This window comes from Sorex fumeus, unplaced genomic scaffold (assembly GCF_029834395.1).
Source record: "Sorex fumeus unplaced genomic scaffold, SorFum_2.1 ptg000045l, whole genome shotgun sequence".
Lineage (NCBI taxonomy): Eukaryota > Metazoa > Chordata > Mammalia > Eulipotyphla > Soricidae > Sorex > Sorex fumeus.
The window spans coordinates 18,394,855-18,409,733 of NW_026606102.1; the positions used below are offsets into that span (position 1 = coordinate 18,394,855).

The window sequence follows — 14,879 nt, forward strand, 5'->3', positions numbered from 1 at the left end:
GAACAACTGGAGGACAGTGACAGTGACAGTGACATGCAATCTGAGTAGCCAATCAGGCCATTCCTATTCTAGCATGTGGCCAGGCACAAATAGAATGAACTGGAAAGCAATGCATATATCATTCTTTATAATGACACATCCCAGAAAAAAAATGTGGGTGGGACTACAGCTAGTAATCATCAATAGTAGAATAGATATATATATCTATATTCATATATTGGAGTGTTACCTAGTAGTGGAAGAAACTCTCTGTTAAAAAAAAGTCAGCATTGGATGGATCCCATAGTGCAATAGTAGTGAGATAAGTCAGTGAAAGAACACAAATAGTTGTTTTTGTGGTGGTGGTAGTGATGGTGGTGATGTTAGGTCACATCTGGATATGTTCAGACTTACTCCTGGCTTTGTGCTCAAGGATCATACCTGGCAAGACAAAGGGAATCGTATGTAGTGCTGGAAACAGATTCTGGGTCATGCCCGTGCAAGGCAAATGCCTTATCCACTCTACTCTCTCTGGCCTCAAACAATATTAACTTTATTTCTATTCGTCAATAATAAAATAAAATAATTAAGTGTGTGCATGAATGTCAAAAAGTACTTAAAAGAGCAAGGAGATTATTGGAAGTAAAGTCAGGTTAATGGCTATTTACAGGACAAGGCTGGCTATGGGAAGCATCCCATAGGTGATAGTAATAGTCTATATATTAACCTGGTACTATTTTGTACAAATATTCATTTTATTGTATCAGAGGAATATTTTAACACATTTCTGCATCCATATTTTATCTTAAAAATATGTATATATTTTTGAACCGTGCTGGAGTGATAGCACAGCGGGTAGGGCATTTGCCTTGCATGTGGCCGACCTGGGTTTGACTCCTCCGTCCCTCTCGGAGAACTCAGCAAGCTACCAGGCGTACCCCGCCCACATGGCAGAGCCTGGCAAGCTCTCTCTGACATATTCGATATACCAAAAACAGTAACAACAAAGTCTCCTGATAGAGACGTTCCTGATGCCCACTAGAGCAAATTAATGAACAACCGGAGGACACTGACAGTGACAGTGACAGTGCTTTTTGGATCGCGTGCTGGTGGTGCTCAGGGCTAATTCCTGGCTGTGTGCGAGGCATCACTCCTGGTGAGCTCCAGGGATGGTCCAGGGGATCAAACCCAGGTTGGCTGCGTGCAAGCCAAGGGCCCTACCTGCTGCACTATCTCTCGGGCCTCTGAAAAGATTTTTCAATGATTGGGTTGGCGACCTCTCCAGATATTTTTTTGTACATTTGATGGCCTATGACCCAGGTTCTCTAGCTTTGACCTTGGCAAGTCTCTTTACTCTTCAATTCCTTCATGCTTGTTTTGTAAATAATACTGTGATATTAACAAAATAATCATTCTTCTGTTACAGGCAGAGAGAAGCCAGTGGCCACAGGTGGCATACTTAAACTCAGGGTTCCTGAGTCTAACTGGACTGACTGCTGTGCAGCGCCTCCAATTCTCCTTGTCTGCCCGTGGGCCTGTCGTTTGACGTCACAGAACGATCGCCCCGCCCCTCTTTGAGGCCCCGCCCACACCGAGCCCCGCCCCGCCCACCTTTCGCCGAGCCCCGCCCCCGGAGGCTGGCCCGCCCCGCGAGATCCTGCCCGGCCCCTCTTCCGGCCCCGCCCCTCAGGCTGCCATGACAACGAGTCCACGCCCCGCGCACAGCTGCTGCTCGGGCGGGACCCAGGCTGGACCGCGGGCCCCGGCCTGGGGGCCACAGCTGCCACCGCCGCCGCCATCTCGTCTTCTCCCCGTCCCCGTCCCGCGTCTCTTCGCCTCCCTCGGGCCCGCGGCTGGGGTCCCACCCCGCCTCCCCTCCGCGCTCGGATGCCGAAGGTGAAGGCGTTGCAATGCGCCCTGGCGCTGGAGATCCGCTCTGTGAGTACCGGCCCCGCCCGAGCCCTGGCCGCGGGGACCGTGGCTGCCGGACTTGCTCGGGGCCCCTCGGATCCCCGAGGAGAGGGGAGTGGGCCCGGCCCGCCGGCCCCGGCGCCCTTCCCCGCCGAGCCGTCCCCGGGGAACCCCGAGCCGGCCTTTCCGCCGTCCTCCCCAGCTCCGAGTCGAGGATGCCCCCTCCTCCCGCGCGCCGCCGCTCGCCGTCCTCCCCCGCCTCCAGTCTGGGCTCCTCCGGCTCTCTTGGGGAACCGCGTCTCCGTCCCAACTTGCCGGGGCGTCGGACTTGGGGGCGGGGCGGGCTTCCCTGCGCCTTTGTCCTTCCTCGGCGGGAGGCGTCGTTACCGCTTCTCAGGACCCCGCGCCGGGCCTCGGGTCGCCCCCGGCGGAGCGGCGGGGAGGCGGGGACGGGCGCGCGCGGTTCCTTGCAGACCGCTGCTGGCCGCTCCCTCACACGAACCAGTCTTCGGACGCCCGGTTCTGAAGAGACCTTTGACCCAGTCTTGAGGGGAGAATCCCCGCACCGGTAAAGGGAAGAGCATTGCACGAAGCACCTTCCTGGACTCCCTCCGGGACTTGACGCGATCTCCGGTTCCCCCAAACCCTCCGGGCGTGGGCGGTGGGGGGTGGGGGTGGGAATCCCGTATCTTTGCTGTCGGGCACAAACTTTCACAGGGTCTTGACCCTCTCTCCAAACTTGCTGGGGGGGACATCAGCCTCGCGTAGTCGCTCTCCAGCCGCGTCGAAGAGGGGCCGGTCCCTTTCTGGACATCAGCAGAGCGCGCCGGGTCTTCAAACTTCCTCATACTCTTTCTTTCTTTCTTTCTTTCTTTCTTTCTTTCTTTCTTTCTTTCTTTCTCTCTCTCTCTCTCTCTCTCTCTCTTTCTTTCTTTCTTTCTTTCTTCTTTCTTTCCCTTCTTAAGTCCTTTGGAGCTCAGCTTAGTATTTAACCTGCCAACCACGCTGGGAACAGGGTGCAGATTCTTAGTAGGGATGACCCCTCTCCCCTGGGAGCTGCCCTAGTTTGCCCTCCCCACTTCCTTCCTGCACACTCTGCAGGCACGAATCCTCTCCCCACCTACTGGAACCTTTTGGCACCCTTCCCTACCTCCCACCCTATCCTGGTTGCTTTTCCTCTCAGAGGGCAGCAGCTCCAGCCCAGCACTTAAACCTTCTGGAGTCCCAGTGGGTGAGGGCATTTGTTTGGTCTCGGAGAAGAACAGAACCTGGTCGGGCCTAGGGTGGCTAGCATTCTGGATTTTCCTTTTGGCCTAAGGAGATTTACTGGCCGCGAGGTCAGTAACTCTTTAGCTCTGTTTTAAGATGTCTGCACCCCATCCAGCAGCCCCAGATGTCTGGCTTTGTTAAAGTAAAATCCGACTGGTTAAGGAAGAGATAAAATTTCTGAACTTGGCCTGGGCACTTGGTTAAAGTCCCAAGTTCCCCCCTCCCCCACACCTCCCTGCCCCAAACTTCACCGCTGGCTGCAGCTTCGGGGTCTGTTGATTGCGGGGTGGGATGTGTCTGACCAATTGCTCCTGCTGTGCTTTCTTCTTCCTTGCTGACCCTGACTAGGAAGTGCTTTGCTGTGCTGCAACTGATTTCTGCCTAGCGGTCAGAGGATGTCATCACTTTCTCTTCCGCACTATCTCCTGACTGCAGAAGTCACTTTAGACAGTGTGACTTTGTAATGGAGTGTTGTACTTTGAGGCCCAAGAACTTAAGCAGTCAGAAACTTTCCCCTTTAATTTTTTTTTCAATAGCCACAAGAGTTTCCGTGTTAAGAAATCTTAGACGTCACTGATATAATTCCTTTTTGCAGATGAGAAATGGAAGTCAAGCATGGCCAATTGTTTGGATAGGGTTGCCCAGGCCTTCCAGGGTATATCTGCTGTGATGCTGTGCTTTGAGTCAGTAAACACGCCCTGCTAAATGGTGATGAGAAGCAGCGAAAAAGGCCATCAGATGTACACATCTGTTAACTCAAAATGAACATGGGAGTGTAGACAGCTCTATGGAGAATCTAAATTCAATCCCTCTTCATATGTATCTGGAAGTGGAATTGCTGGATCAGATGGTGGTTTTATTTTTAATATTTTGAGGAACCTCTTTTCCACAATGGCTGATACCTAACTTTCATCCCATCAACAGTGCAGTAGGATTTTATTTTCTCTAAATCCTTGCCAGCACTTGTTATCTCTTGTATTCCTCGATAGATATACTGATATACTGGTTTGCAGTTTGAGAACTCACTGGTTTAATTTGCATGTACTAGATTAGTGATATCAAGCACTTTTTCATGTGCTGCTTGTACTTTGCATTTCCCCCCTCCCCCCATTTCTTTAGACTATTTGAGGTACTCAGGGCTTATTCCTGGCTCAGCCCTCAGGGGTTGCTCTGGCAGGCCTCAGGGGACGTTATTGGATACCAGGGAATCAATCTCATGTTGGTCTCATACAAGGCGAGGACCCTGCTTACTCTAGTTTCTCAGGGCATATGTTCTGTTTGTTTGTTTTGTTTTTAAAAACTTTGACTTTTCTGCGTTCATTATTCATTTCCTCTACCCCCCTCCCCATTTGTCATGAGAGCTGCACTTGCACTTGACACTTGACTGTGCTGTGTGGGGTACGGGCATTTGGGGACTGAACCCAGGGCTTTATACATGCAAGGCTTGTGCTCTCCCTACCACTTGAGCCATATTCCTGATCCCCATTTTTATTCCCCCACCCCATAGTTTGGGGTTATTTTTTCAGGGGGGGCGTTGGGGGTCACACCTGGCGATGCTCAGTGGTTTTCCCTGGCTCTGCACCCGGGACTTACTACTGGTGGTGCTCAGGGACCATACGGGATGTTGGGGATTGAACCCAGGCTGGCCGCATGCAAGGCAGATGCTCTGTCTGCTACCTAAATGCTCTAGCTGCTATCTATCGCTTTAGCCCCAAGTTTGGGGATATTATAAATTGTGTTCTGATGTACATTTTTGTGCAGGATTTATTGCACATTTTAAAATTAACATTGCTGAAATCTGTTAGTTGTCATAGTTTAAATTTTTTTTGTGGAAGAAATGTTTTTAAAAAGATAGTTTTGACTTTTCTTGTAGAATATTTTTAAAATTTTCTTTTTCTTAAGTTTTTGACTCTCCAGCATGCTGTCGGTTGTTACTGGTAGTAGAAATATTAATATTAGTAAATACACTTGTTTTTATTTTAAAGTTTTGCTTCTGAAGTTTCACCTGTAATAGGCTTACCTTTAAGAGATTTCTGACAATGGACTATTTTTTTAATTTAAAGTCATGAAAATTTTATTTTGTTGAATCTAGTAAATTTTTTGCTATAGAATGTTTATTCAGCTAAATTCCCCACTATTCCTAAGTTAAAAAATACTCGAGCATTGGATTATATTGAATTATTTTTTTTCAGTCTGATACAATTTTTATATAATATTGGTCTTGTATTCATTGTGTTATAGGGCTAGGGAGAAAAGGTTCAGGTGCTGGGAATCTTGCCTGGCATATGCAAAGTCCTGAATTGGATCCCTGGGGCCCTCAAGCTCTGCTAGATGTTATGCCTGTGAAAAACGTGGCTTCCAAATTCTCTGACTTTTTTTTTCAGATAGCAGCCTGTGGTTGATTTCTAGACTAGTTCTATATAGTTGAGAAAATATTCTATATGCACTGTAGCACTGTAGCACCGTTGTTCATCGATTTGCTTGAGCCCCAGGGACCAGTAATGTCTCCATTGTGAGACTTGTTGTTACTGTTTTTGGCATATCGAATATGCCATGGGGACCTTGCCAGGCTCTGCCGTGTGAGTGGGATATTCTTGGTAGCTTGCTGGGCTCTCTGAGAGGGACAGAGGAATCAAACCCAGGTCAGCCTTGTGCAAGGCAAACACCCTATCCGCTGTGCTATTGATCCAGCCATAGTTATATAGTATTATATAATATTTATATAGAAAATATTCTATGTAGTTTTAGTTTTTTGAAAATTGTTTTGTGAGGCTTGTTTTATGGTTTGACTTTTCATGTATGCTTGGAAAAATTGTACATACTTCTGTTGGTGGACTTGGTATTAATTAATTGCCAATTGGGTCAAAATGTTTGTATATTCTTTTCCATATTTTATGCCATTAATGATATTTTCCTGCTTGTTTTATCAGTTACTGAGGGAAGTATAATATAATACTTATTTTGCCAATGTATTATATTTGCATATACATTTGACATATCTTTTGATAAATCAAATTTTTAATAAATAAGAAAGTTTTTAATTCCAGATAACATTCCACTTTCTAAAATTTGTTTTATGTCATTGTGAGATAGCCACCTCAGCTTTCTATGATTAGAGAGTGTATGATATACCTCTTATTTTAACATTGTATTTCTATCTTGAATCTCTTTGGGGTGGGTGGGGCACACTGGCTGTGCTCAGGGATCACTCCTGGTGGGATTCAAGGGAACATATGAAGTACTGGAGATCGTATATAGGTTGACTATGGGCAAGGCAAGCCTTACCCACTAATCTCTCCTCTGATCCCTCTATTTTATGATTTTATTGTTGTACAAATTGCATCGGTACACATAGCAGTCCAAAAGAATTTAGTAATTGTTGTTTTATGTGATTTCATTTTAAATAAAAAAAGGCCCTCCCGTTGATCGTCGATTTGCTCGAGCGGGCCCAGTAACGTCTCCATTGGAGACTTTGTTGTTACTGTGTCTGGCATATCGAATACTTTCGGTAGCTTGGTGAAATAAAAGGAAAATGTATTTATTATTTTTGTAGCTACTTATGTAGTTCCATTACTAGTTTGCTTTGTTTTTCTCATGTGGCTAATTTAATCTAGCATCTTTTCATTTCAACCTGAAGTAGTCTCCAGTATTTTGTAGAGTAATTCTGCTAACTATATGTTAGCTGTATTTTTTTTTTAACTGAGGTGTCTTAATTTTTTACTCTCTTTGAAGAAAAAAAATTGGGATGTTGAATTTTTGTTTGAAAGTTCTTTAGCAATTTACATGTCATCCACTTCCTACTGCCTTTGTTTCTGATGAAAAATCAGCAGTTGATTCTGTTAAGGATTTCTGATAACTGTGAAATCACTTCTCTTTTGCTCCTTTTTCAAGATTCTTTTAATCATTCTTTTGAATGCTTGATTCTGATGTGTGTGTAGTTTGAGGTTCATTGAATTTCTTTGATGTTCAGATTGTTATTTTTTTATTTTGTAAGTTTTCATTATAACTTCAATTTTGGGGGGTTTGCTTTTAGGCCATACTGGCAGTACTCAAGGCTTACTCTTGGCTTGTGCCAGGACTCACTCCTGGTGTGTTCAGTGAACTATCCGGCGTTCTGGGAATTGAACCTGGGTCAGCCATGTTCAAGGCAAGCTCTCTACCACTCTATCCCTCTCACTGTAGTCCCACTTCAAATATTTGTCTAGTTTTTTTTCTCCTTCTGGACCTTTCATTTTATTATCTATTGTTGTGCTTGAAAATGCTCTGTTGGTTTCTGAGTATCTATGTTATACTTTTTTATTGGTCTTTTTGTTCTCCAGATGGATTATTTCAATTGGTATTTCAGGTTTCCTTATCCTTTCTTCTGCCAGCTCATATCTGCTCTTGAGTTTCTCTAGTGAATTTTTTATTTTTTGTTTTATACTTCTTCTAGAATTGTTAATTGATTTATTTTTAAAATGATTTTTAACTATTTTCTGACATGTCCTATTTAATAATTTCATAGTTACTCTGCTGTCAATCTTTAGGAAATGTTTCCTTTGGTCTTTTGTACATGTTTATATGATTTAAAATCTTCGTTTAGAGGGGACCAGAATGTTTTCCACAGCAACCATGGATTTGAAAGAACTTTAAGATTGTTATAGTTTGAATGAGGCAGAGTGGAAAATAAAGCTGATGTACAGGACGTGATGTTCTGCCTACTTTAATTTTAATAGTCAGTAGTAAATGTATTAGGATGAAAGTGAAAAAAAGAATAAAAAGAAGATGGAGTCACTGTACAAGTAGACATGTGTTCTTCGATATTTATTTAAATCAGTAATCTGTATTAAAATGACAGGTGATAATGATTTTCAGTTATCAATTATAGCTAGTATTGATTGAATGCTCTGTCAGACACAGTACTAGCATGTTGAATGTATTTATTTCAAGTACAATTTACACAATGCAGTTTATATTCTTAATTAATTCATTTAATCCATGACTAAGCAATTAAATCATGCAAACTTTCTTGGAGCTCTGTTGCTTTCATATATACATATATATGAATATAAAGTGCTAATCTCTAAGCTTCTGATGGTTTTGAGATACATTGGTGAGCAGAATAACATTTTTGTCCTCAGGGAACTTAAAATAAAAGCTGTGATACATATCAACTTAATTAAACTACATGGAAAAATTATTAGGGCCTTGAGAGAACTACAATATGTTATAAAACTCCAAAACAATTTTTCTACAAATAGTTAATTTTGAATAAATGCGTGAATTAGGTTGAATTGAATGATAGTTGGTAAATCAGCAGAAGTTTTGCACAGGAGATATTAACATTGATTTTGTGGGAGGGAGTAAATAAGGGGATAGAATGAAGTTCTTTGGAATGTTAATCCAGATAATGGAAGGTCGGGCAAATATGCAGCGTACAGTAACAAAATAAACACCGATTGCATTGCCAGGGTTACTGAGTAATATTAGCGTATGGGAGGTTGGGTTCAAGTCACAGAGTGTTTTAATAAGCCCTCCGGGTACAGTTGATCACTTACAGTGACGTTCAGCAGAGCCTGGAGAAATGGTGTTGTGTATAATTTAGAATCTTCCACATTTTACCCGTGCTTTGACTATTATATGAGTAGTTAAGTAAAATTTCCTATTTAAAAATATTTCATTGGTTAGAAACTTAAAACTCACTTGCTCTGAAATGTCCTTGTTTTGACCGGGGCTGGTGGGGAGGCTGCTATTTAAGATGATAGAATGCAAATTTGCCCTTCGAGGTCTACTTTTTTGGGGGGTCCGACAGTTAAGTGCATTATTTCTGCTGAGTCTAAATCCTCTGTGATTAAACGGTGCTGAATAAGTTTATGTCAGCATTCTGCATAAAGTGGGAGCCTGAGGCTGCCTGTTTGAACTATTAGTGTCTGTCCCTAGAGCCAGCACATAGAGCTTTAAATGTGGCACCCATAACAGAATGGAAAAACATAGATTTCTCAGTGGGATGGAGGGTATAAGGCAATATTATTTAACTTTGTAAACACTAGACTCTTTCTGTTTCTTTGTGCATATTTTTATTAAACAGACTTGTATTCTATGTAATGCTTGATAAATTATAAATTATTTTAGTCGGATAGTTCAGCAAATTCATAAAGCATTTATATCTATGTGGGTACCCTTTTTTTTCAGGTAACTTGTCCAGGAGTGGTGCTGAAAGACAAGGAAGACATCTATCTTAGCATCTGTGTGTTTGGCCAATACAAAAAGACACAATGCGTCCCTGCCACTTTTCCACTGGTCTTTAATGCCAGAATGGTGTTTGAAAAGGTGAGCTCAGCTCTTATGTCAAATGCTCACAAACATAAAAGCAAAGTACACTGAACTTCTAAACTTACTGCCAAGTTTTACTAATTCTTATTACTGATCATGTACTTTGATTGAATTGAAAAGACTGTAACTTAAATTTGGAAGCTCGAAAGTAAATATGCATTATGTTGTATACCGAATCAGTTGCCACTTTTGTAAATAATTAGTTTATTTTAAAAACTGTCACAGTGGAATTGATGTGAAATAAAGCACCTTGAGTCCTAAATAATTATTTTCATTTTAAGTGTGGAGAGCCAGAGAGAGAATACTGTGGAGAGGGTGCTTGCCTTACATGCAGCTGGCCTGGGTTTGATCCTTGGCACTATCTATGGTCCTTGCCAGGAGTGTGCCCTCAGTACCACCAAGTGTGCTCCCAAAAGAGATAACTTTTTCCATAAGTGGAAATAGTAATGCTTGAAATGGGCCATTTTTAAATTATGGTCCTATTTGGGCACTTTTTTTCTCTGTAATGTCATTTTATTTTCTAATACCAATGATTTAAACACTTGCAATCATATTTCTTCACCTTTTTAAACATCCTTTCTAATCTTTCCTTCCTTCCTTCCTTCCTTCCTTCCTTCCTTCCTTCCTTCCTTCCTTCCTTCCTTCCTTTCTTTATATATGCCTGGTTATCTTCCTTCTCTCTTCCCTTTTCCCCTTCCCTCCCCTTCCCTTCGTTACTTCCTTTCCTCTCTTTTCCTTCCTTCTCTCCTTCCCTCCCTTGCCCTCTCCTCCTATCCCTTCCTTTCCTCCCTTCTCTTCCCTTCATTCATCCCTTCCTTTCATTATTCCCTTCCCTTCCCTCTTACTTTTCCCTTCCCTTTACTTCCCTTGCCTTCCCTTCCCTTCCCTTCCCTCCCTCCCTCCCTCCCTCCCTCCCTCCCTCCCTCCCTCCCTTCCTTCCTTCCTTCCTTCCTTCCCCCTTCCTCTTTCAATTCACCCCCCTTTCTTTCTCCTTCTCTCCTTCCTCCCATCCCTCCCTGCCTCCCTTCTGGAACATATCCTCCAGTGGGCCTGCTTATCTATCTTCTTCCCTTCATTCCTTTTCTCCACAAATATCAGCTTTGATCTTTGCACTGTTCTAACCACTGGGTAAGCAAGACAAACTTTCTCCCCTCTTGAATCTTTTTGTAGCACTGTAGCACTGTCCTCCCGTTGTTCATCGATTTGCTTGAATGGGCACCAGTAACGTCTTCATTGTGAGACTTGTTACTGTTTTTGGCATATTGAATATGCCACGGGGAGCTTGTCAGGCTCTGTCATGCGGGTGAGATACTCTCCATAGCTTTCCGGACTCTCTGAGAGGGACAGAGGAATCGAACCTGGGTCTGCCACGTGCAAGGCAAACGCCCTACCCACCGTGCTATTACTCAGGCTGAAACTGAATGTAGAATATATAACAAGAAAATTTGTATCATTTTAAATAGTAATAGATGTCCTCAAATAATAAAGGGAGATTATAGGGACAGATATCTAAGGATCACAGTTGTTGTCCATTTTATGTTATACTCAATTGAGGCAATAATTTAGCAGAGCTTGATTATTAGGTAGTCTCTATTCAAAAGTCAGGGAGAAGGATTCTGTGTAGAGGATTAGAGAATATAAAGGCATTTTTTGATGGGTAAGTTGACGAGTTGGACAATGAGAAATGTGATCATGGTAACAGATTAAGAGAAGAGTGCTAGCAGACAGTGTTGGAGAGGGGGGTCAAGGCAGTGATGATGTTTGTTTATAAATCTTCCCTGATTATGGAAAACAAAGAGGAGGAAAGGTTATAAATAATGTCAAAATTTTGTTTGGGTGGGAAGGTTATATTTTGGGAATGAAAGGAGAAAATTCAGGTTCTTTTCCATATACCTTCCTTTCACTTCCTCTTCATTCTGCTTCCTTCTATCTCTTCCTATGACAGGTGTTCCCTGAAGCAGTAGACCCTGGAGATGTGGTTGCACAGCTTGAATGTGAGTTTTTTATCGTTTAATTTCTGATTCTAAGAAATCTTAGAAAAATCTTGAGCTGAGACTTTTTAGTATTATTGCAATTTCAAAATAAACTTTGAAATAATAATAAAAATATGTATGCTGAAGAGAAAGGGACTTTAAAATATTTGGTCTGTGGAAAACAAAAAGTATTTGGGCTTCAGATTGCTCAAGGTACTTTGGAGTATTTTTGATATAAGGTTGGGGATCCAGGTTAAATTGAACTTTCCCCCACCATACGAAAGCATGTTTTTAACTTCAGTATATTGCAAATCAAAAAAGTAAGTAATAGAAGACTGAAGTTATAATAGTAAAATACATATGCCTTTGCATTTTATATTACACTTGTTTCTCTATGTGTTTCTGTCTCTGTGTCTCTGTCTTTGTCCTGGAAAATTGCTACAAATATACAGTTTGAGAAACTTTCTACAGATAAGAAAATGGCATGTCCCCTCACTTTTTTTCCAGGTGCTAGAAAATGTACCATCATCATATCCCTTTTCTTAAATTGCACCCCTTTGGTCAGTATCTCAGGGATTTTTTTTTTTTTTGGCTTTTTTACTGTCAATGGAGTTGTATCTTCAACACCAGGATATTTTGAGAGCAGATCTTGCAGTCCTGACTACAGAATTATTTCCTGGACCCAACTCTGTCTTCTTATTGTAAATCTTTTGAACTCACTTGCTCTTGGAAGGGGCACCCTCCCGCCCTCCTGCCCCCCTCTCCCCACACTTACAATGTCTTTTCTCAGATGGTATCTGCTGAGCTTCCTAGTGAGCTCAGATGATTGGTTGGGGGTTCTCTTCCTACATCCTATAGTTGCCCTGGTTTTTTTCTGCTTCTTTCTGCATAGATGCTGAAATAGTAGTGCTGTATTCAGGTTTTTGTGAGAATAACTTGCCACCTTAGCCTTTGTAAATATTGCCTATTTACAAAAAAGGAGTGTAAATGTTACACTATTTCATATTTGTTGTTTTTGCTTCTGCTCTTTATATTTGAGAATACTGTTCAATATTCCTTCTGTTCATTTTTAAGCCTAGAGAACTAAACTGTGTCAGTTGTACTTGGCTCTGTTATAGTCTGGTTTGCTTAATGATGGGGACATGTTCTGAAGAATGCATCATTAAGTGATCTCCTCATTGTATGAATGTCATAGAGTGCAATTATGCCTGCTATACAGCTAGGGTCTGTAGTATAGTCTTTCGGGATCACTGTGTATATATATTGTGTGTATAACTATATATATCACTGTATAACTACATATAATACTATAACTATAATATATGTAACTATATAATATATATAACCTGTCAATAACCAAAGCATTGTTAAGCAACCTATGACTGTAATTGCTCATTGTGTTGGTGTTCCCTCTTGGATGGGGATTATCAATATGAACTTTATTTTAGAGTGATTTCTCTGTATAGTTCTTCTTTAATGAGAAGCCCGGCATTTTTAAATGCCCTTTTTTCTTTAGCAGGTCAAACTCAATAGAGAAATATTTTTTCCTAGAGATTATGATCTTGGCTACTACTGTTTTTAGAATCTGACTCCTCATTCTTCCTATTCCTCTGTTCCCTCATCTTCCTCTTCATTCTGTTCCTGCTTCCTTCCTTTTATCCTCTGCTTCCATTTTTTCTTGCTGTGAGTTCAGGTTGCGCGATGCATTTGGTGGCCGAAGGCAGCCTCCCCAGCAGAGGAACAAACAGATGGGGACTCACAGATAGATGGTAAAAATGGCCTGTTTTATGCAGAGCTGTTAGCCTACTTATGGAACATCTGAAGGGGTTTGAGGTATAGGACTACAGATAGGTGTGATTGATCATTTACAGAGGTAAAATGTTTCGATAGAGACAATTCTTGGGCCCGCTCGAGGACAAGCTAGAACAGTGCTAGAAATTCTGAAGACCTTGTTTGTATTGTCTCCTAATCTCACTCTGGTCTACAAAAGAATATCTGTTTCATGCCTTATATTGTAGTTTAGTTTATTTTTGAATACTAAATAAGTCAAATTTACTTTGTGAATTCCTTGTGCCTATCTCTTGCTCAGAATTTTTAAGAAATTTATCTTTGTTGTAACCAACTTATTTGCTTTTATTATTGTAGTGTTTCATTGTGTATTACTCTGATTTGTTTATTCTGTTATTTATGCACATGGGAATTTAGGTTATATCCTGATTCTGCTTTCATAAATTCTGTGCTTGAACATTCTTGTTGCTAACGAGCTAAATCTTGATGCTAATGAGTAAGCAGTTCTATTTGGTGTTTGCTTAGAAGTGGAATTTCTGAGTCTTAGGGTCAGCCTAAGTGATAATACCAGTTTACTAGTGTTGCTCTGAATAGAGGAAAATTCTGTTCTCCACATCCTGGCAAGTGCTTGACTTTTTTTTTTTTAATTTCAGTCATTATGATTGAATAGTGTCTTTATTTTCCATTTTCCTGACGACAAATGAAATAGACTACCTCTTCATACAATTTTCAGTCTTAATGAACTTTTGTATGTGTTAAATCCTTGTCTATTTCTCATTTTTTTTAATGTAGGAGTCTGCTATTTATTCAGCCACTGATTAGCTGATTGAATTGTACATGAACTCCACCTTACTTTTTTTAATTTTTTATAATTTTATTTATTGAATTACCATGAGAGAAGTTACAAAGCTTTCGGGTCTAAGTCTCGGTCATACAATGAAACAACCGTACCTTCACCAGTGCCCATTCTCCACCCCCAACAACCCCAGGATACCCCCATCCTACACCCTCCCTCTACCTGTGGGGCAGATGATTTCCACATTACACTCTCTCTACTTTGATCACATTCAATATTTCGACACCAGACCCACCATTATTATTTGAGATTTTACCCCAACACTCAGATCTGCTGAAAAGGCAACAGTAGACAATTTGTGTTCTATTGCTGGTTATGAATAACATATGATGTTGCGTGGCTGCAGTAGTGGCCGCGCAATTTTGAAATTCCAAAATTTTTTTTTAATTTTTAATTTTTTATTAGTGAGACACCATGAGGTACAGTTGTAGATTTACAATTTTTTTGCGCTCGGGTTTCAATTTCACACTTAAATCTGGAGGGATTTCTGCCAAAACCTGCTGGGTTCCGAGATTTGCTCCTGAGTCTCTGGGATCATGGTCGTTAAGCAGCTTGATCAGGAGTGAGAAAGGCCGTTTGTGGGCGATGACTTGGGGTCTCGTTGGGGTGGGAAGGACAGGACCAGCTCCACCCCCATCCCGTGAGGCCCAACATGTCTTGTCACTGCGGGCCCAAACCTGGCTGTCCAATGGCCTCTGGAGGATGATGGCCACCAAGCCGCCAGGGGGAAGCAGGAGGAGGGACAACACTCATTACCCTCTGGGGTGGCACGGTGACAGTAACCTACTGCG

At 41.8% G+C, this 14,879-nt stretch overlaps 1 protein-coding gene across 1 annotated transcript in view; it reads left to right on the plus strand.

Moving 5' to 3' along the window:
- The first annotated feature begins 1,701 nt into the window (after positions 1-1,701).
- The window catches only part of SPATA6 (spermatogenesis associated 6), an 85,681-nt gene continuing 72,503 nt past the window's right edge, over positions 1,702-14,879 (plus strand). The window contains exons 1-3 of the mRNA XM_056122224.1: positions 1,702-1,917; positions 9,331-9,468; positions 11,417-11,465. Coding sequence (XP_055978199.1) covers positions 1,867-1,917; positions 9,331-9,468; positions 11,417-11,465 — 238 coding nt within the window. The 5' untranslated portion in view covers positions 1,702-1,866. The remainder of the gene's footprint in view (positions 1,918-9,330; positions 9,469-11,416; positions 11,466-14,879) is intronic.